Source organism: Ixodes scapularis, unplaced genomic scaffold (genome assembly GCF_016920785.2).
Source record: "Ixodes scapularis isolate PalLabHiFi unplaced genomic scaffold, ASM1692078v2 PGA_scaffold0__279_contigs__length_252992795, whole genome shotgun sequence".
NCBI classification, from domain to species: Eukaryota; Metazoa; Arthropoda; class Arachnida; order Ixodida; family Ixodidae; genus Ixodes; species Ixodes scapularis.
The window spans coordinates 61,895,807-61,918,606 of NW_024609835.1; the positions used below are offsets into that span (position 1 = coordinate 61,895,807).

Genomic DNA, 22,800 nt, shown 5'->3' on the forward strand with positions numbered 1-22,800 from the left:
TCTCTACGTAAAGACGTTCTCTAGTATTGGGGTCAGGCTTATTTTCTCAAACATACGTCCCGATAAATGCCAATTGTTTTTCCGACTTCGCAAAATTGACACCGATAAACGCAGAATTTATGAGAAAAAATAAACCCCGAAAGAACACCTTCAAATTTTAAAAAAAGAATAGACCCCGAAAAAAACACGGAACCCTAGAACTTCTATGTTCGGGACGACGACGACGGCCAGCGGGGTCAAGCACGTGCAACCTTTCAAATTAATCAATCAGGCACGGCAAACAGACTGGCTCTTCATCGTATTTAATTTGTAATTCCCACATTTTTTTTATCGGTCTGACGCATTACGTTGGAACAAAATTTCCGCTTTTTCCCCACATTCTTATAAAAATAAAAGAGGAAAACAAATGTTGCAACGTTCTGCTTGCCCTGATCTCAACCTGCAACTTACGAGCTAAAATTTGGCGTACGTCGATAGATATCCTACTCGAGTAAAAAAATAAACGACCAACAGTCGGTGTCGTGCTCGCGCTGAAAGCGTCACGCTGCGTACGTGCGCAAGAAAACCCACACAAAAGACGCAGCGATGGCAGAGCGACCCCAAATTTGATTAGAGTCGCCAAACCCACCGAGCGAAACGAACTCTGACCGCCGACACGACGTTTCCGCGTCACGGAGGGCAAAATAAAACAAACACAATTGCGAACCAAGCAGAAGTGTCGAAAACTAGATTAATCTATACTAATTCACTAAAAAAAAAAAAAAAATTGTGTTAAAGGGAGACACGTACGACAGACGAGCGCTCGTTTGTCGTGCACGTCTGCCTCCTGTCTTAGTGCGCTCTGTTTTACAGCGAACTAAGCGTTCCCTTCCACTGGACCGCGTCACCAACAAGTTGCTTTCCCTCACGTCCGCGGGGCACCAGAGGTGGTCGAACGTTCGGCAAGCGCGGAGCCGACTCAAGAAGGGCCCGTGCAGAACGGGCGTCCCCCTCACCAGGCTCAGACTCCGACGCATGGCGGTGAGCGGCGGCAGGGCGGCCCCGCGGGCCGCGGTCAGTCGTTCCGGGTCGCGGAGTAGGCTCCAGCCCGTGCGACGAGGCCCCGACATGGGCGACGACACAGGACCGGCACCAGCTGCCCGTACACACGCACCAGCAGTAGGCCGACGGACCTCTGTGCGGCGGCGGGGGTCGCAGCGCGCGGGCAGTCCGGCGCCGTCGCCAGGGAAACGGCGCTCGCTCGCTCGACGCGCTGCCGCCGCCCACACGCGAGCCGCGCGCCAGGACCCCGAGACGGGGAGCGCCTGCCAGTCAGCGCATCCAACTAAGCGCGCTGTCGATATATGGCCCGCCAGCCCCGCCGCCCAAGGTCAGGGTCGACGCCAGCCGCGTTCCTCGGGAGAAGGGGTGGAGAGCGAGCAGACCCGCCTAGCATGCTGCACACGAGCCCACCGTCGAGGGACTTCGGTTTTAGAGTAACTCACACACACACGAAAAAAAAAAAAAAAAAAAAAAATAAAGAAATTAAATGGAATTTGAGCGAAAGGGGGGGGGGGGGGGGGTGATTAACCTCGACCACCCGGAAACCTTCAACGTGTAATCACATATGGACGCTGCATACACCGCAATCGGCAAGAGGATTAAATTCAGCACGTATACGTTTAAACGTTACACGTCCTCCTCGCGTGAACAAGTTTGGGCCACAGCGACCCGATTCGTGCTTACATCCTAATTTCAGAGCTTAGACGAAAATCCTCTAGACGACTACTCTCAAACTGTTCGGCTTAAACACTGGCTAGATGGCGCAAGCCGCCGCCCGATTCGAGGGATTCAGCTGCATGCATTCATTCATTCATTCATCCACACGGCCGCACACTCGTAGAGGTCGGTTCTCGTAGTCCTCGGGAGCGCCGGCCGAGCCAACTGACCTCGTCGGACTACGGAGGACCCGTCACTTGCCCGTGATTCGGCACTTGGACATCCAGCCGTCTAGTTCTTACGGAATTCCTAGTGATTCGGTGGTGCACAGTAAGAGTACGTGACTAGCACCCTCCAGGGCAAGTACCGTAGCACCGTTCAACCGCGAAACTTTGTGCACTAGAAAGAAAGTGCGGCGTGACATTGTTCTTGTCCCACTAGGGTCTAGTCTCTAGACCATCAGACTTTAGCGGAACTTTCAGACGCCAAGGTATAACGAATCGATCATACACGACTCGCTTCCAAAAGGGGCGCAGTCAAGCGCGCAATAACCACGAAGCCCGAAACAACGACTTCGCAAACGAGCAGGCACCAAACTGAGCTGGACCCGCGGCCCAGGTAACTTGTCTGGAACGGTCTTTTAGCAATGGATGTGCACTGCTCTTATCACACTTCAAAGCTCGCCCGTGCCTCTATACGCTGCGCCACCGAAAAACTTGGCGAAAGGAATCAATAAAATAACGATAACGAGCAAACCGTTCGGTTGCCACATGCACCCGATTCCGTCCCACGAGTTGGCGGCGCATGATGCTAATCGCGCGCTTGCCCGTTTGCAGATATTTAAAAAAAAAAAAAAAGACCTTATTAATCGGTAGCCATAAACAGTGGTTTCAACACTGCGTCGCGAACACATATGACTTCGCTCAATGTGGACAGAGACATTACAGGCTCCGTCGAGTGGAGCGCAGTTTAATGACGAGCGCCAACCCGCAGTCGGCTCGACGAAGCGCACCCGTACATTGGGCAACACCCGCGCCTGCACAAGCAGCTTTTCGTCCCCCAACCCAGCACAAATTACGAGTCCATGGCTCATGTGGTGCTAAAGAGTGCACGAAAATAGAGAAGCGCGGCGAAAAAAAGTAAAAAGCTACGTGCAAGGACATGAAATAGCGCATGCGGAAGGAAAATGGCGTCGCATGTCATCGATGTGTACGTGATCCCCGCACTGGCGGATCGTTTTCCAGCCTGGTCAGATGGGCGGATCGGCGCTTGCGCGATGACGTTTGCGCGCAATTATTGATAAAGAAAATTGCCAAAAAACTAGAAGAAAAAAAAACTTTTTTTTTTTGTGCGTGGTTTTTTTTTTTTTTTTTTTTTTTTTTTTATCGAGTTTTGCAAAGACACACAGAAAGCAGCGCTGCTGTCGTTTTATACGCCTGTTTGTAGGTAACGCGTCCGCACCAAGCGCCTCAGCGGACTACTACTATTCGCAACACTCCCCCACTTTTAGTGCACTTTATCACCTGCTGCAACATAACCAGAAGAGGAGCTCCAACCCACCAGACAATGTTCTGCTTAGTGATCCTAAAAACGGCAACCTTGAAGAAAAAAAAAAAAAAAAAAAGCGATGGCACATGCTGTTTCCCTTCCCATGACGTCGTGCAAATAAAGAGTTTCCATCAACGGTACCAAAATGCTTAGGAAACTCGATCTTGAAACCCGGGTCGCTCGCGTCCACCGAGACCAAACTGCAAGGACCTTAGCATGGATACGATAACAGCGCCGTCCGTTAGCGACGAGACAAAACATGAAAGTTCATTTACGTAGCTACTGCGAGATGGTGCCAGCGGCCATTGCGCGACTCGACCTTGTTAATACGTGCAGACGTGCAGTTCCCCGAGTGGCCGCTGCGGGAGAAGTGGTGGCGTTGCGATCGCCTTTAGTTAGGTTCACGAGTACGGGTCGGAGCCACTTGTTCAAAGCAGGCTCTATGGCACTTTCCCAACTGAGCCGCTCTAGCAACGTTGATTTCCACCAAGTAACCGAGTGGCGCCATTGCTCTCCGGGAATTCGGGGGGCCGAGCCCCATCCGAGGTTCTTACGTCGGAAACAGACTTTATAGTGCGTCCAGGTCACACGGGCCCGTCCGACAGGCAGGGAGGGAAAGCCAACCGCGCGTCGCGGCGCGACATTCGGCAAATGCCGAGATTGGCTGGAAACAACGCCGGCGCTTTGACAACGACGCGCGCACTCTCTTCCGGAGGTTGTTTTCGAGCGGGACAGTTCACTCTTTGGGCGCGATGGGACAGAGCCCCTTCTTTCCCGGGCCGTCTGCGAATAACACTTCTCTTATCTCCCAACTCCGGGGCGCGCCTCCACCGTTTACGCGCAGAGAAAATAAACGCGAACCGGGAACGGAGTCTTCCGTCTTGCGCAATCCGCAAATCCGCCCGTCCAGTCGGAGCAGGGCGGGGATATACGCCCACCTGGAAATAAATACGAACCCAGCAAAAGAAACAAAGGAAACAAACACGATTTCGGGAGCCCACTTGTCGCACCCTCCCCCGCTTTCGAATTACGCGATGCCGCGTTCTCGTCCCGCGGTAACTAGATGACAAAGGAATCAATCACCCGGATAAATCACTCGAAGAATACGTCAAATAAATTGGACCTTTAAGAGAAACTTTGAGTGTCTGCGTGATGTGTGTGCGAGCGAGTGCCTGTATTTCAGATAACTAATTGCCGCTTGTCTCTCCACGCTTTAATAAGATAATATATATGTCTACGCTGCCGATATGAAATTTGATGCATGGATGTACAGATAAAAATTCGACGCCGGTTGGATGCGTTTTTATTTATATATGCATTTAATGATCCCTCAAGGCCCGAAGCCAATACAGAGAGGAGTGGGTAAACAGGTCAAACACAAAAAGGAATGGAAAACAAAACCTAACGGCAAAAACACAACATTTCTAATGAGATGTAGAAATGAGGCAATGTAGGCAACGCTGAAAGTTGATGTGATCAGTTATACACGCCACGGACGATGGAAGGCAGTTCCATGAGGACGCTGTTTTGGGAATAAAAGAATTGTAAAAAGTAGTAGTCTTACAGACAGGAAGACCTATCTTGCGTTGGTAATCCCAGACGTGAAGAGATGTAGGAAGGTGGAGTTAGCAGTCTGACACGTAAGGAAGGATTATGAAAGACCTTACGAAGTTGGCACAGACGGGAGAATTCACGACAGAGTGCAAGATTAGGCAGGTCCAAAGTTTTTTTCATGGATGCTACGCTGGCGGTGCGGTGATAATTAGTAAGAATGTAGCGAGCAGATCGATTTTGAATGGCTTCGACTGCAGATGTGAATACGTCAGTACCGGGGCCCCAAATGGCAGAGGCATATTCCAGTTTTGAACGAACAAGTGTTTTGTACAGGAGGACTTTTAGAGATACAGGGACACATGGAAAATTTCGTTTGAGGAAGCCTAGCATACGATTCGCATTACTTGTTATGTACTGTGTGTCAGTTTCCCCAAGATAGACTGGACGCAATATGAACACCTAAGTACTGATAAGATGACAATCGTTCCAAAGAAGTGTTGTCAACGAAGTAGCACGAAGAGTAGGTGTTAAATCGGGAAACTACATTTTTTCGTGTTAAGTTTTATCTTCCATAAATCACCCCAATCGGAAACATGGTTAAGGTCAAACTGAAGTAAAAAAAAAAAAAAAAAAAAAAAAAAAAAAAAAAAAAAAAACATCGGAGTTGTTAGTTACTTCACGGTATATAACGCAATCATCAGCAAAAAGGTTAATTGAAGATGACACACAGGAAGGTAAATCAATTATGAAGATAAGGAAAAGCAGGAGACCTAATACGGAGCCTTGAGGTATCCCTGACGTAAAGGGTGCAAGACTGGATGATGTATTATTTGCGAACACGAATGGGGACCGATTAGTTAGGAAGGAATGAAGCCAGGCAAGTACATAAGGGTCAATATTTAGTTTGCTAAGCTTATGAAGTAGAAATGTATGATATACTTTATCGAATGCTTTGAGAAGTCAAGAAAGATGCAATCAACTTTGGAAGCGCGATCAAGAATAAGATGAAGATCACGAGTGAAGGTCAGAAGCTGCGTCTCGCATGAAAATGATTTAGGAAAGACATGTTGCCATTGAGTGAAAAAAGAGTTTGATTTAAGGTACTTGACCAGGTGTGAATATATGACGTGTTCAAGAATTTTGCATGGAATGCTTGTTAGAGGGTGCAATAAGCGTAAAGCCGTATGTGCCTTTGGATCAGCGTCTTACTTGACTCGGACGACTGTATTTGTACTCGCCGTCCAGAAACGAGCTTGATCCAGCGTCCAGTAGCGACGGAAGGGGAAAAAAAAGGGAGATGTACGTCTTTTTTTTTTTTCTTTTGTCGTTAGACGATTTACAGAGTACCGCGCCACAACAGCTCCTCATCACTGATGAGTGCTGGCTCATTATCAACCTACTTAATTGCACTTGACGTTTGAGCACGGCTCACCTAATTCTGATGGTCAACATATTGCACACGGCCATATGGGCCGCGCTTCAAAGATTTTCAATCTCGCCGTCTCGTACTTTTGCCTTCGAAAACCCTCCTTGCTCCATAGTGTTGCTCTATTTGTGCTGCCATATATAATCCATTAGAGTATATTTGGAACATAGCTATGGTTAATAGTGCATAAGAGCAACCGTACAGATTGTTTTCGCCTTTATTGATAGCAACTCGCCGGAAAAGCTGGACGACCCAGAACTCCATGACCGATATATGATACAAAGACATCCACGCGCGACACACCTTCAAAACTTAGCCACAGAGTAGATTCTTGATCGGTATCCTAGCGTGCGAAGGCACAGAGACGCAGCACTTCGGAGTGCTGAGGAAGCTTTGATCACGTCGCGAGACCGGCGAAACTTGCCTTCGACGAGTTGTGCCTTTTTCCTGCGGCACTGCGCTTTCGTAAAAATTTCCACGTGTTCTCAACGGCAAGTCTCAACGCTTACACCAGGGTCTGAAAAAAACATCTTGGGCGAATGACGACGAACGAGTAGAAAACGCTTCTTCAGAACGCTGCCGCCAGCGTCTGCAACGCCAGCAAAAACGCGATTTCGCCGGATGCAAGATGGCCGCCCGGTGGCTTCACTCGCGGGAGCGGGAAGCGCGATCCAGCAATTGTCATCATAGAGATCAGTGGTCGTGGACGTGCGTTACCAACAGACAGCGTCATCGAACCATCGGCGTTCGTGGCCGCCCGCCTGCACATTCGTCCGCGCCCTCCGCCTCGCGTCACTGTCGGGGCAATCCCCCGCGTCCTAACCGCGTCCGCCAAGCGCAGACCGGATTGACGACATCTCGCGACGGCCGGGGGAACCAATCTCTCCCTGCTTCCGCAAGGGCCGATCAACGTCACGTCGCGGGCGCCGGAAAACCGCCTTATGTTCCGTCAGCCCGCCTACTGTCGCGCGGGTGCACGTCTTTTGCTCGGCCGTTCTCCCAGTCGAGATCGAGAGGGAGGACAATCGGCTTCGTCAGGAATAGATGGCTCGCGTAAATCAGTCGACCCCGCGACACCATTCGATTGTCGACGGGAATTTGGGATTCGTTGCGCGCATTGTTCCGACACCTGTCTTACGACAAACTCGTTCCGTTCATTCATTCCACAAAAAAAGATAAATAATGACGATAAAAAGCCCGCCGCTCGCCTAGTGTATTTCTTTCGCCGGTCCCGTAGCTCAACAATAATCGCACGAAAGAGATCAGCAGCGAATGGAAAATCCCAGATACCTTTAATCCAACAATGCAGATCTCGGGTACGGCAAGTTTCGAGTCCGGCGCGGAAGGCGTTTTTGATTTAACTCCGTGGATCACGCCGACTGACTCGCCGGGTACACGCGGGCATTTTGTTTTTGTTTCGTTATTTTCGGAACATTTAGGGCGTGCGGTGAAACAGAGGAAGTTCATGCACTAATGTATCGCTCGGTGTGGAGGTGCGTTTGTCTCGGGCCAACCAGGTCACAAGTGCCGCACACGTTGCTCCTTTTCATCAAACGATACCGGAGTGAGACACGCATAACGAAGTTTCTCTTTATGCCAACAGGTTTAAATTAAGCTGATAGAGAACCAGCGCTGCCAACCCTTGATGCTAAGTTATCCCTATAATTACATATATATATATATATATATATATATATATATATATATATATATATATATATATATATATATATATATATATATATATATATATATATATATATATATATACAGGGGTGGAAGCGGGCTAGAGCCTTTTGTATCAGGGCTGGGAGCAGCAAAAGCCCCACTTTGGAGCAGTTTTGGAGCAGTAAAACGCTCGCTTTAGAGCAGCTCGGGAGCAGCAAAAATAAGTTTTGTAGCCGTAGAAGTAGGTTTTGGAGCAGGTCACGGAGGTCAAACAAATGTCTAAAAGTGATTTGTTGTTTCTAAATGTGACAATGTAGCAAAAATAAATGCATGCACATCCCAGAATAATTTTCAAGCAACATACACACCTTTCTATTTCTATTGCATTGAAATATGGAATATTGGCAATTTATGCAAAGGAAAGGCTTTGAGAACCATTCCGGCAGCAGGCAGAGTCATGATAGACTTTATATGGGAGGCCCCGACAATAAAAGCCTAACTTGAGCCACGCCAGTACAAAACCGTCTACTTAATAGACCAATTGTAAACATGTATCCAGAAAACTAAACCACTGCAAGGTGTCAGATAAACTACCTTCGCTGACTAGAGTTTTTGTTTAGTAAAGAATACACATGTTCAATCACTACTTAAAAAGCCCTATATCAAGTTTAGTAACAAAATACAAGGCTACTGACATTTGACAAAAATTCAGATGCAAAATAAAATGTGTATTTTATATCTTTAGACTACCACAGTCACTCGTACATATGCAGCTTTAAGCATCGACTAGAAGAGCAACGCAACCTTATGTACTCCATAAAATGCTGTGCATTGCGTGTCTCCATAATAAAAATTAAGGTACCGCAACATGTTTCAGAATAAAGCAGTCCTTGCTGACCTGTTTTCATTAAATACAAATGTTCTTAATCCCTGTTCATAAAATACAAATGTTCTTAATCCCTGTTCATAAAATACAGTAATCCCTACACCCAAGTTAACATACAAAGCTATATCTAATTACTATGGATGGAAAAATATATTGTCTTAAAAAATATCACAGCCACTAATACATATGCAGCATAAACACTGACTAGAAGAGCCCACAGGCTCCATGTTAAAAAAAAGGGTTGTGACTAAGCTGAATTTGTGTAATTTAGATACAACTGAAGTTCACCTTTTTTTCACAGTTTGAAGAGCAGAGTCAATTTCTTTTATGCGCTCGAGTACTTTGGGCAGTTTAGAGTTCACATCACTTAGCAGGAGGTGTCCACTCCCCACCTTGTCCATGTCCTTAACTGCCTCACCCTTGCTTATGAGTTCTTGTGCACTCAGTAGAAGTGCTTTAAGAGAAGACAGTTTGAACGAGACTGAAAATGAGATGTAGCTGATCAGGCGCTGATCCCTGCGGGGCAGGCTGCCTTCTTACGTGACAAAAAGCCCACCAACTTCTCCCTACCCTACCCTACCCCCCCCCCCCCCCCCCAACTTCTCCCTACCCTACCCTACCCCCCCCCCCCCCCAACCAGAAACTTATACGAGTAGAGTGGCTATAGCAAGTTAAGGTGCGTTCTTGACAGGAATCGGCAGCGCGGTAGTGTTGTACGGCATTTCTGATGTAAGCCCCACTCCTCCACGCTAAAGGAAAGAAACAAAAAAGTGTGTAGCACTGCCAATTAACCAACTCGCTTAAGATCGCGGCTATTGTTTTCGCCAGTGGTTTGACGGCGGTAGACAACACACGACAGCGTGCACATTCGCGCACACAATGATGGTTTTGGTTTCGTTTTGACAAGACAAATTGAGCTCGAGAACGGATGTGCCTGTGCTCGCGATTCTTCACGGCTAAGCGTCCAAATATGGTAGGCTATCAAATAACAGGTAAAGCTAGTAAAGACCACTTACTTCTGCTCATGTTAATGGCCAAGGTAGCCCACCGGTGCCGAGGCACCAACTCCCACGATCACGGCAAATCGGGACCACGGGCAACTGCATGCGCGCTCCAACCGCGCCAACCAACTATGCCCGAAACCAAACCGATGTGTTCGTATATAAACTCTTTGTAGTAAAAAACGACATCGCACTCTCGATGAGCTAAAATCGACGCCTCGCCCTGAGGTTAGACATGGTTCGGAGCCCCAGTCGAGTTGGTACGAGTCACCCGCAGTGACACCTAAGCAAAAGTACACACCTCATGGTGGCCCGTGGCCAACCGTTTTCCGCTAAATTTAGAGAAAACACACACAAAAAAAGTTGAAATTGGCGTTTTGGAGCAGGCTGGCGCAGGGAAGTGAATTGGCGCAGGGTGGCGCAATTGGCGCAGCGCTTCCACCCCTGTATATATATATATATATATATATATATATATATATATATATATATATATATGAACAATCCCTAGATCGCGGGGAAACGCATCTCTTAGTACTCAGTGCCTTCTAACAGGCATTTCTGCTCGTACATATATTGCTCGTTTTGCGCTTTCTCAAGCCCTTTCCCAAGTACGCGCATTGTACGCGTTCCAACATTTGCAACATTCAACCTTATCGGTGAGTCTTCCACTGCAGAAAAGAACGTGCACCGTCGATAAAGAAAGGAAGACACGCGCTCCAACGGTACCTAACAACGTGGGAGCGCACTCCTTCGGAGGAGAGAGCTGTCGCGAGCTTCCTTCCGACGCTCTGATTAGCTGAGGGGTTCGTAGCGTGTACTGTTTACGAAGCCGAAACAGAGTACACACGCGAGGAGTTGCTATTCTTCTTCGAGAAAACCCCAGGACTTTTGAAACCTCTAGATCTCGTAAAACGTTTCCAAATTCCCAAGTGGCAGTGAAAATCCTATAGATATAAGGACTAACTCAACCGTCGCAGGACTAATGAACTAATGGACTAACTCAACCGTCGCACGAACGTGTTCCTGCGGTTGGAGGGATGGTATTGGCTATATATATCATTTGTATCGGGCGGTAGCTAGCGCCACTTAGGCTAGAAACATTTACTCCGAATTAAATTTTGCTCTAAATTCGGTCTCCTAAAGCACGCGCCAGTGTTGTCCGCACGACGGCGCCATTGCTCGCCGCCCGTATAGCGTATACCATCTTCCCGCCCTCACGACACCGCGATCGTCAATCAGGTGACGTGGACGCGCCAACGACAAACAGGTGTTACAAAAGAAACGGCGCCGGGCGAGGCACTCGCAAACTGGGCGACTCGAACGGGTTCGGCCGAAATTATTACGCCTTTCCGAGGCTGTTGCGTAAGAACCTGTCGAGAAGCAACAGCGCGCGAAGGTATATGCAAGGGGTCTACAATTACTTGGGCCAAAACTACGACGAGGGTCGACCTTGAGGAAAAATAAGCGGCGAGTCAAAGCGCGCTTCCCCGTGCACCTACACATTATGTCGCCAGCCTTGTCCGTCGGACCAGCCGCCAGCCATACAGGCAAAGATAAAGGACACTCGCGCTAACCGCATAGGGGATTGGGGGAAAAAAAGAAAAGGCGATAATCGACACCGATTTCACGTAACGAGAAAGCAACATACAGCGGGGAAAGCTGCTAAGAACAAGGGCACTACGCCATCATCGCGGATCGAATGGCTAACAGGACGAAACACACGACGGGATTGACCCCGGACAATTCTGTGCTGCCGTTAATAAACGGGCGGCGGAGAAAAGCTCACCGGAGAAAAGCTCACCGGAGATAAGCTCACCGGAGAAAAGCTCACCGATTTTTTTTTTTTTTTTAACTTAGCGGATTTTGCATCAAACCTGGCAATTTAACATAGTTCGCATTCGTCACTTCATTAAACATATGTCCTCTTTATTGTAATATTCGTGAAGTTCATTGGGCATATTTACTAATTCCTCAAAAATTTGTAATCACCCATTCTGTATTTAAATGAAGCCACAAGTATAAAATCAGAACATCGTACACCGGTAAAAAAGACAGCAATTTATCGACAGCTGACAGTACGCCGTCGGTAGCTCTGTCAGATAAAGAGGTTTGTTCTTTGCGAGCTAATATGAAGAGCGGTGTGTGAACCGTTTCAGCTCCGAATATTGTGTACTGCCTAATAGATAAGTAGGTGTTTGTTGATGTAATCAGTGTCCGCTACGCTGTTTCCTTTCTATTAATTTCACTAACAAACCTTTAGCTGCGAGAACAGCTTTGTCTTGTGTTTGTTGTCTCCACTCCGTCGTCGTCATTTGAGCGGTTTTCATCAGGTATAACGTTTACCAACTCGCCCTATTCGCTACCTTACAGAAGACTACTTCTTATGTAGGTCACGAGTAACAACAATGCCAGCGTGCTGCTCTGAAGGTCACGGGTGGCTCACCATAAAAGGGGAACTATCACACAAAAGGCAACGTGTGGATCGCCAGCACGAGAGGCTAGAAAACGTGCATGTCCGTAGGAGAAAGAAGCCTCGATATCCTATCCTGTTTTCATAAGTTAACAAAAGCTTCAAAGAGAATTTCAGGCACCGCGTTGCTGCGCATGCACTTTCGAATATTCGGCATTTACAGCATTAACTTTTAGGTTTAAGGCAGACATTATTAGTTTTCAACCTTTTCCTCTTCTTCAAGTTCATAAACTTTTCAGTTAGGTTTTCGTCGCCTAGAGAGCAAGCCACAGAAAACACTCGCTCGCAATTATTATTTTGGGAGCAGCATACCCAATAACCTTAACAAATATTACAAAAAATGAGATTTTCTTTTTAACAAAGCTGACGAATTTTAATAATAATAAACTGATATATGTTACGCATGATCCAACAGCCTCCATATAAATAGAAGAAAAAAAAATCGGTGAGCTTTTCTCCGCATACGCTCAATGGCCGGTGAGCTTTTCTCCACATCTGCACACGCACAAGGAAAACAAAAGAAAAACAGAACAGAACTTGCGCACCAAGCACGCGCCTGATATTATATGACATAGACAGCTGATAAACAGGGAGAGCTCTCTAATACCCCCAACACCCGCCTACTTTTGTTTGTTCCCTTTATTCAGAAGCTGAGACGCGAGCTTCGTCTCACCGAGTGCTCGCACATTTTTTTTTGTCTTTTGTTTCGCTATAGACAAAACAGAAGTCAACGAAAAAAGAAAAAAAAAAAGAAAGAAACGCAAATTTTTCCAAAGCTCGACGTTGTACAGCAGTTCGTTTTGATGCGAATGGCTCAAGGTATCTACCACAAGGACACCTTTTAATTCCAGGTCTTTTATTTTTCTTTCCTTGGCGCGTAACTTCCTCGGTCAAAGTACCATAAAACGACAGAAATGACGTCCTACCAGAGCTAATGCGCACAGTGGACTTTTTGCAAGGCATTCGCGGTTTCCCCGTTTTGAACGTCGTGCACCGGTACAATTATTTCACTGTCGACCCAAAGATGGCAGTCGTGATAGGCCAATTCAGAAACCCAGACACAAGGTCTCTCGCACGCGTGTCTTACAAAGGTGCACCGGGAAGGAGCCAATTTTCCTCGCACTCTACCCGACCCCTGAGCGAACAGCTTCCATGACAAGACTCCGACTTTATCCAGACAATTCTAGTAACATTCTTTCGTTTTCCTATCCTGGCAGGCACGCTGACGATTGCTTTACCTATAATAAGGCCGCTGCCGAGAGACCACCTTTTTTATTTCTATCGCTTTAACGCTCTTTCTAGCTGCTATTGTTCGTTCTACATTAAAAGAAGAAATATTAAAATGAAAAGCGGAGCGGCTTTTTATGTAGCCGTCCTGTTCTTTGGGGGCTATTCAGAGCCTCGCCGGTGATCCAGGAGTCTAGAAATATCTGCCTCAATGTGAGTAAGAAACCACTTGTTTTCGTTTCTTCCAGCCTATGGAGCACACGGTGCATTTCTTATCGCCTGTTTCGTCTTTCCTCGATTGTTAAGCTCTTGTTGGACCCCTTACACCTTAAAACTACAAAATAACCCCCCCCCCCCCCCCCCCTTTTTTTTCCGGCCTAAAAAATAAATAAAAAGCTGCTAATGCGGTTTAAACTTTGATTACAGCACGGCACTGTGCCTGCATGAACGCGTCCTTTTTACGCGAAAGCAGAGAATTAACTCACCGTCTTTCGGTGCTTCTAAAGTGCTGTGTGCTTGGAACAAGGCTCCCATTTTTAAAGGTCACCAATTCCTAAAGGCCCCGATATGCTCCTCACAGGTACGAGACTGTCGTCCAATCTGTAGATGTCTACGTTACTGAGACCAAATACTTATTTGGCGAGGCCTCGAACGTCATTTTCAATCCCCACACTCTTTCTAATGGACAATTTTTGCCACATCTTTCTTATTCACCGCTATATGTTTTAGAGCGCAGCTCTTAGGCGCCCGATTCCGGCTTGAGCGGGGTCGCCATCGGCGTAACCGCGCGTTGCATTATGGGACGTTTCCCATAATGACGTCGCACGTGACGTCACGAGGGTCACGATGACGTCACCGCGCGTTGCATTATGGGTAAATTTCCCCGCTAAACTTGGAGGAAAAATTCACCGCTAAACTTAGCGGAAAAAGTTTGCCATTAAATTTAGCGGTAAGTTTTCCCCGCTAAATTTAGAGAAAAAAATTCCCGCTAAATTTAGCAGAAAAATTCCCCGCCAAATTTAGCGTAAAAATTCCCCGCCAAATTTAGCGTAAAAATTCCCCGCTAAATTTAGCGTAAAAATTTTCCCGCTAAATTTAGCGTAAAAATTTTCCCGCTAAATTTAGCGTAAAAATTCCCCGCTAAATCTAGCGTAATAATTCCCCCACTATATTTAGCGGGGAGCTTTTCTCGCTATACTTAGCGGGGAAAATTTACCGCTAACTTCAGCGAAAATATCCCGCTAAATGGGAGGGGAGCAGAAGAGGAGGAGGGGAGGGTACGGATGAGGAGGGGCATACCCTCCTCTCCGTACCTTCCCTCCTCCTCCTCAAGAGCTGCGCTCTAATTCGGCGTTATACAAGGGATTGTAAACGTCTTTCATTTTTTTCTTTTCTCCTCCCACAAACTAGCCAACCAAAACTTGTGTTCAGGTCAACCTCGCTGCCTTTCCTACATGAACCCATCTACCCATATACCAACCGCGTGGACCAATCCGGCGCCGGCAAAAAGTCACGTCACAACGCTTCTTTCCGTAAGTATTTCCCTTAGCATTCAGATTCCGCTCCCCGAATGAAAAGGAAAGACGACGCCCGCAGAAAAAAAAAAAAAAATAAATAAACGACACAAATGGCTTATGGAACCGCGCCTTTTCTCGCTACAACTCATTCTGCAATCAATTGCGTCCTGTCTTCGCTGTGTCCACCTAGGCCATAACGACTTCCCGGTTCACTAAGCCTGCCACCGCGCCGCTCTGTACGGCGGCATCAGCATGCTCCAAGCGTTTACTCTCGAATCCCAAATAAAAAGCAAATACAGTCGACGCCTTTGCAAATCATCAAACCGCGTCACAAAAAAAAAAAGAAAAAAAAAAGATAAAATTGGACGGCGGTGTACCGGGTATTCGTGTATACAGGTGCCCCCATCTAGTGGGCTACACCGAACGGTTACTCGGTGGGCAGCGCGTGACGTCGCAGGTGCGCGTCAACGGGGTCTCGGCTGCGCGCGTGCGTAACTTCGCGGACACCGATGACTCGTACGACGTGTTCGCGGAACGCGACAGAATGCGCGGACGCCAACGACAGACACACCGCTACACCGTTGGGGCAATCGTCGTGAGCAGGGCTCGTAAGCACGCCTTCTCCGCCTGCCCACTCAGCGAGACAGATAGAAAAAAAGCCGCCTCGCTCGGTGACACAGAAAGTCTAATCTTTAGCACAGAGGTGGAGACGGCGGGAAGCTCGGCTGCCTTAAAATGCATCGTCTGGTGTCTCTGCCGTACAATGTAGTCGATGCAGTACGAAGGTGGCATCTGCACTCCGCAGTGCGGGTGTCATGCTCGTCCAGACCGTAGCGGAGACACTGCAGCGCGAGCTTTCGCTTCACGCACTGCGAGCGATTCTTCTTTCACGACAGCCTGTCGACCGTCTGTCTTATCGCTCCCGTATACCTCAAAAGTCTGGCTCCTCACGTCGTTCGAGAGCGATGTTTCTAACACGAAAGATGCACTCCGCACACAGACACACACGCTTTGAGTGGCTTTCGTACCACAAAATTCCCAAGTTCACCGACTGCCGCAGGTTTTCTCACACAATCGACCGATCTCACCAAGCGTTCGGAGCGTGAGTGACGCCGGCATAAGTTTAGTTCAGAGGTAGGCGGCCGTGCGCTTCACTCGCGCACACCCGCGGCGGGGCAGTCGCACGCGCAGAAAGACTGAAGTTCCCTCGATAGATCGCGGAGGCGATGACGTAGCAAAACTGGCTGGTGAGATCGGTCTATTGCTGGCAAGATTCTCTCATAAGTTCAGTCAAAAAACCCCAAACAAAACAGGTTTTATAATATTTTAAGGCAGATGACTATGTTCGTTTCCAGACAATCCCAGTATCCCAAGTTATCCATACTTCTGGTCCTTCCTGCTGGGTGTAGGGTGCGGAAGAGTCGAGGACGTATACGATGCCCCAATCGTTCAACCGTGCCCCCGCAAAGTAATCGTCCAAGAGACACGGAAATAAAAGTTGTCCCGCCCGAAAATTCGATTCGCACAAGACCAACACTCAACTTCATCTCGCGGACGGAAAGAGAACCCTCCGTCGGCGATCTGGTCACGCTCGAGCGGTATATACACCGTCTGTTGACAAACACGCTTGTCCTTTGCCGGTCGGTGACTCCGCAACGCAAAAACATGAGCGAGCATGGAGGATTCCTTACGCCGGCGAACAGGGGTGATTATATGTTGGCCTGGTGACGCTCGGCTCTAACCACCCAGACACGTTTATAGCTAAGGGCCCGGCCACACGAGAGCGACAAAGTTGTTTGTTTGTCAACAAAGTCAAAATTAACTTTTTGTTGGGCTGATCAGCCTTGCAAAATAACTAATAACGCTCAAACGCAAAAAAAAAAAAAAAAAAAAAAAAAAAAAAAAAAAAAAGACAAGGTCAGTTTGTCAAGCCTTAGAGCAGATCTTTATCTGACTCGGTTACGGGACCGAAAGACGAACATTACCCAGCAAGAACAAACATCATGGTTTGCTCGCGGGTTTAGCTTTTATCGTTGCCAACGTCGTTCAACCGTACTTGAACCGTAGTTGCCAACTTTCGCAACCGTAGTTGAACAACCATTGCGCGCTCACTCCCTCGCTTCTCGATGACGCAAACCACCAGGCAGTTGCCGGCGTTCGATCGAGCGACGCGAGGAGAGTCTTGAACCGGTAAACTGCCCCCCTCCCCCCCTCTGCCTGAGTATACCACTGCGCGATCCACGCGCTCCGTCTTCTAGAGGTGCCGGTTTTGACAAACGTCGCCCCTGGGACATCCGACAGACCGCGACGCACACCGATGAACAAAAGTTAGCGATCCGTTTACAGACAGAGTATCGTTAACGACTTTTATTCCCCCCTCCTCATCAGGACACAGCACCTCGAAATGTTTCGAGTAGACACTTAATTTCGCGACAGGTAGACAGAGCCGACTGTCTAGAGGATTTACATGATCCGCGAGACTATAGCCTATAGCCTAATCGGTACCTAATACTCTACACAATCCAAAAAAAAAAAAAAAAAAAAAAAAAAAAAGAAAAAGGAACTGTGCCGGTCCCACCTTTCGCGGATATCGCGAAACCCCGATAAGTGAAGGAAGTGAAAAAAGCGAAGCACACACTCACCCTCTGGCGGAAGCTCTCCGAACGGCCGATGGAGCCGCCCTTCTTGGAGCTGAAACGAGTGAACATGTTTCTGTGTGGGCATCGCCCGGCGCCACCAGACCAGCGCTCCCCGCCGCCACCACCACCACAACCGACACCACCCCCACCACGACCGGCGGCGGCACCGGCCAACTGCACTGGGGACCCTCGCAGCGCACAACACAAACGCCGATCACCTCGCTTCCTCGACGGCGAGCGCCGCTCTCGAGGGGGGACACTCGCCGGCCACTTTGCCGCAATCCCGAGCCGCGAAAGGCGTGCCGGCGTTGAGGCCGGCTCCGCCGACTCAACGCGAAACAGCGCTGGCGGCGCCGGCAGCAGCGGACACGGCCCACAACGCCGGAAAGCCCACAGCCGGCCTCGGCGGCGTCGGCGTCGACAGCGCCGGAAGCGCGTAGGCGGCCATCTTCTTTTCCAGCCACTTCCGGCACCAACGACGCCGCCGTGCGCTAGTCTGGCACAGCGGTAGAACCTACGCGCTCGTCGGACCAATCAAATCGTCGCACCAGCACCACGTGACCGCGTTCTCACACGTACTGCACATACTATGCAGAGCGTGAAGTCACGTGCCGCACAACGGACGGTCAATTGGCTCAGCTCTGCGGGAAAAGTTCAGCAGCGCTATCACCTAAGGAAAACAGAAATCCGTGCAGCGCGCGGACGAGTGCTGCGAGATGCGCTTCCCTGCCGAACGCCGAAGCGTCGGGAGAAGCCCCGCTTCCCGATTTCGGGGACGGAGGCCCTCTCTCGCAGTTCACTGGCTAACAAAGGGGGCGCTGGAACGCATCTCTGCGCGGGTCAGCCGGCTTTTAACAAAGCGGCGATTGTGCTTCATACGTGGGTAGTTCTTCTCCCAAGCACTGCAAGAAGTGGCCTCTTCTTTACAACCTCGTCAGAGTCACGAAGTATTTTCGACAAACTGAGCATTTCCATTATTGCACCCGATGATGTTATCTCGTTGGCTCAATCCCTTCGCATACCCAAATGTACCCGAGGAGTCAAAGAGAAACTAAGCGTTCCTTTTGCGTCGCATAAAAAGCAAAGGAAGTCGCACAAGCTGAAACAACCGCTGAAATAGACGAAAACGGTGTTGATCGCGTGCTAAAAATAAACTCAAACCCAACTCAAGAAACTATTGCGCCATGGGAAGGTATTAAACGTATGCGCCCACTTCTTGTAGTCGCGAAACTTCAGAACTGTCACCACCGCCATGAAATACTTTTTTAGCAAATAGCCCAGTTTCTTCGAAAACGTAGACTCCGGCGCAAAATCAGTTCTAACAGGTGTCTCTGTGCCAAGGTTACGAGCCCCTCTTGTATACTCTTATGGGCCATTTAGTCACAAGATATAAAGATAAAACAGCGGTAAACACTTGTAACGGAGGGGAAGGGGGGGGGGGGGAGGGGGGGGGGGCGTGAAATATTTTTTTTGGGCAAAACAGTTTTGTTTTTGTGCAAAAAAAAAAAAAAAAGGTTTTTCGTAATAGAGTAACTTCTCGAAACTTTTCCTGGGGCGTATTTGCCAGCTATTTTTTTTTATTCTCGGGAGCTAAAGTATTTTTAGTTTACCGCTCTTACCCATTATCGCGTGATCCCTCTAACGACTCCAAAGTCGTTTAACAAAGTGCCATTTGTCGCAAAAAAAAAAAAAAAAAAAAAAAAAAAAAAAGAAAAGAAGCGCGGCGTTGAATAGGCATCACCATCGTCCCCGTTTCTCCAACGCGAATGAAGACGAAGCTGACGGGGCGTACACAGACAGAACGCTCCGTCCTGTTTTTCGCGTGCATGCCTTCGAATGGAAATGACATTCTTCTGCCGCACCCGACCGATTTTAGACTCGCGTTCTCACTGTCTGAACACGACTCTCGGCCCAACGTTGACGCAGCACTCGCGTATATAATCTGCGCACTGCGTTCGCTTTCTTTGGGTGATGCCGAAAAAGAATTGAGCACGACGGCTTTTCTTTTTACCTGGGAGGTGTCGCTAGCAGCACACAACAGAAAGCCTTCGTCGTAAGCCGTTTCCAAGAGTAGGCGCGCAAACTTCTCCCAAATATTAAAAAAAAAAAAAAAAAAAAAGAAAAGAAGCGCGGCGTTGAATAGGCATCACCATCGTCCCCGTTTCTCCAACGCGAATGAAGACGAAGCTGACGGGGCGTACACAGACAGAACGCTCCGTCCTGTTTTTCGCGTGCATGCCTTCGAATGGAAATGACATTCTTCTGCCGCACCCGACCGATTTTAGACTCGCGTTCTCACTGTCTGAACACGACTCTCGGCCCAACGTTGACGCAGCACTCGCGTATATAATCTGCGCACTGCGTTCGCTTTCTTTGGGTGATGCCGAAAAAGAATTGAGCACGACGGCTTTTCTTTTTACCTGGGAGGTGTCGCTAGCAGCACACAACAGAAAGCCTTCGTCGTAAGCCGTTTCCAAGAGTAGGCGCGCAAACTTCTCCCAAATATTAAAAAAAAAAAAAAAAAAAAAAAAAAAAACGCTTGGGAAGAATTAGATGTTACCGCAAAACGTCATTTCCGTTCGTGTCAAAAAAGGACGTGCACGCATAAAACAAGTCTGCAAAAAACAAACAAACAAACTGTTTTTTGTGTGTTTTTGCAAATTACCGGCGACGACAGCCAAAACGCTGCCCTCACTGCCGCGCACGGACTGCTCACAATCACGCCGCACTCGAAAAGAAACAAGACGTTTGGTTCCGAAGCAAGAAGAATCCTCGTGGACAGCTAATTGTGTTCCAAAGCAAAATAAAATAAAATTGCAATTTTTTTTTTTTTTTAAGGACAGTTTTGAATTTTGGTTTATCGGTTTTCGTTGATTTTTGACAAAATCGGCTCGGAGGTTAACTTTCGGGGTTTATCAGTACTGACCGAAAACACGAAACCCTAGCTATGAAAAAGCACTGCATGGAATTCCGTTGCGAAATCTCGCAAATTAACGGCTGTTGCAGTAAAATAATAATAAAAAAAACAGTGAATTTTCACAAGGCGCCTCGAATAACAACCGAAGACCGAATACTGTTTGTTTTTTCTTCTTTTTTTTCGGGCGAAGCTTCTTTGGCGCGCGACTCAGTAAACGCAGCATCGATCGGGCGGGCGCCGATAGCTATTCTCGTGTTGACAAAGACTCGCGTCGCCCGCAGGTGATGCGGACACACAAACCCACACTGCCGTCAAGCGCCCACAATTAGCCCGGCACCGAACAGCTGGGCTGCTCGTTTGCGCAGACCCCAGGTCCCCAAAGACGCTTTCCCGCGGTCCGAGGACGCTTAAGGGCGCGTGCAGCTGTCAGAACACATGATGCGTGCACACGCGGAAACCGGGTTACCCCGAAACAGAGAACGCCACGGAGAATTAATCGACGACGCTGTTCCGTATATACGCCGAGCATTACCGTCTTCCGATCGGGAAACCACGCTGTTTTGTCTCTCGTTAAAGCTAAGCCACTGCGTCGCTTACTTTCTTAAAACGAGCACGAAATCAATGAACCTTTTTCAAGAAGAGTTCCGAGCACGCGCAGCGGCCCTCTTACGCAGCGGCGAAAGCGGGAACTACGATTGTTGTCACGAAGGAGATAGTTGCGCTACCCTTACTCCGCGACTCCCCCCCTTCTGGACGCTCACGGCCTCCGAGATCCCGAAGCTCGCTTCGGGATTTCGGAGGCCATGGTGCGTGTTTTCCCAATATCGGTGAAGAGGTTCCCCAGAGAGCTGCTTTCCCCGAACAATTTCTCGCAGACCACTGCAAAAGACGGCATATCTTTTTTTTTTTTTCTCTTTCGGTTGTACGCAGCGAGAGAGAGCAATTTAGAACTCTGTCCGTGTTTTCTCCAAACCCGTCGCGACTTTTCCCTTTCTTTTCAACTGTGAACACGTGGTTTTGTTTATTGTCATTTTTATTTTTCCGTCCTTTCCGCGCGGGTTTGGTCGCAGAAAAGGACGATTGGGATGATTTTTTAAACAAGCTGCCTAGGCGTGCTGATTGGTCCGACTAATAATAGCAGCAAACAAAAAATAAAAACAAAGATGCTTACAACATTCAAGGTTTGAGATCTGTGTATAAACCAGGTTGAAAGTTGGAATAACGAAGAAACCAGGTTAGAACAAGGAAAAAATTTATAAATAATCCAAACAATTTTTTTTTTAGATCTCATTGTCTTTTTGCATAACAAGTGACATCACAAATTGCCAACTACATAATGGGATGCGATGGATTGTGCTACATGTGCCAAAAACTAGACGGTTACTAAAAAACTACCTACATGTTGAATCACTAACTACGAATATAACGAAGTTTGTATAAAAAAAAAGGCAAAATCATCGTATCTTACCGCTATAATTTTTGCCTTAAACGTGCTTATAGTACAAGCAAACAGCAATACGACCTGCATAATTTACGCAATAAATAATAACAAAATATGAAAAGAAGGATGACACGAGGACTGCACTTCTGTAGTACCAAGCCTTGTGCTCAGAATCGAAAAGCAACGTCAAACGCGCGGAGAAAAAAAATAAAAGAAAAAGTATAGCATGGTTGTTTATATATGTATGCATGTATATATATATTTTTTGTACGAAGCTGATTTTTTTTTTTTTTTTTGCGCTGCAAGAGATGACTATGAGACAAAACAATTCTAGGATTGTAATATAAAAGTTTGTACGGCTATTTCTGGCCAACATTGGCATGACTATGACAGACAGGGTATGCGTATCGAAAGGAACTGCCTGAAGCCACTGCATCGCCAAGTACTTCGCGTTTAATCTAAAAATTTAAGGCTTGGAATCTGTCAATATACCAGGTTGGAACGAGGCTGCAATTTATAAATAAACCAGTTATTTTTCTTCAGATCCCATGGTCTGTTTCCATATTAATTTACATCACAGGGTACATAATGGGAGTCGGTGGTTTGTGCTACATGTGCCTAAAACTAGACGTTTACAAGATAACGCCCCACCTTTTGAATCAGTACTTACAACTATCACAAAGTTTATATATATAAAAAAATGGCGAAATCATTGCGAGGTGGTTGTATGCCACCGCCATAATTTTTTCCCTAAAGCCCGGGTCACATTGCGTGCACATCACACAAAAGACAGTCTGCGAACAGA

At 47.7% G+C, this 22,800-nt stretch overlaps 1 protein-coding gene across 14 annotated transcripts in view; it reads right to left on the reverse strand.

Moving 5' to 3' along the window:
- Window positions 1–22,800, reverse strand: part of LOC8041639 (rho guanine nucleotide exchange factor 11) — a 171,406-nt gene that overhangs the window by 52,796 nt on the left and 95,810 nt on the right. For all 14 annotated transcript variants that reach the window (XM_029972231.4, XM_029972228.4, XM_029972227.4 and 11 more), the window contains one exon: window positions 17,641–17,689. In XM_029972231.4, coding sequence (XP_029828091.3) covers window positions 17,641–17,689 — 49 coding nt within the window. The remainder of the gene's footprint in view (window positions 1–17,640; window positions 17,690–22,800) is intronic.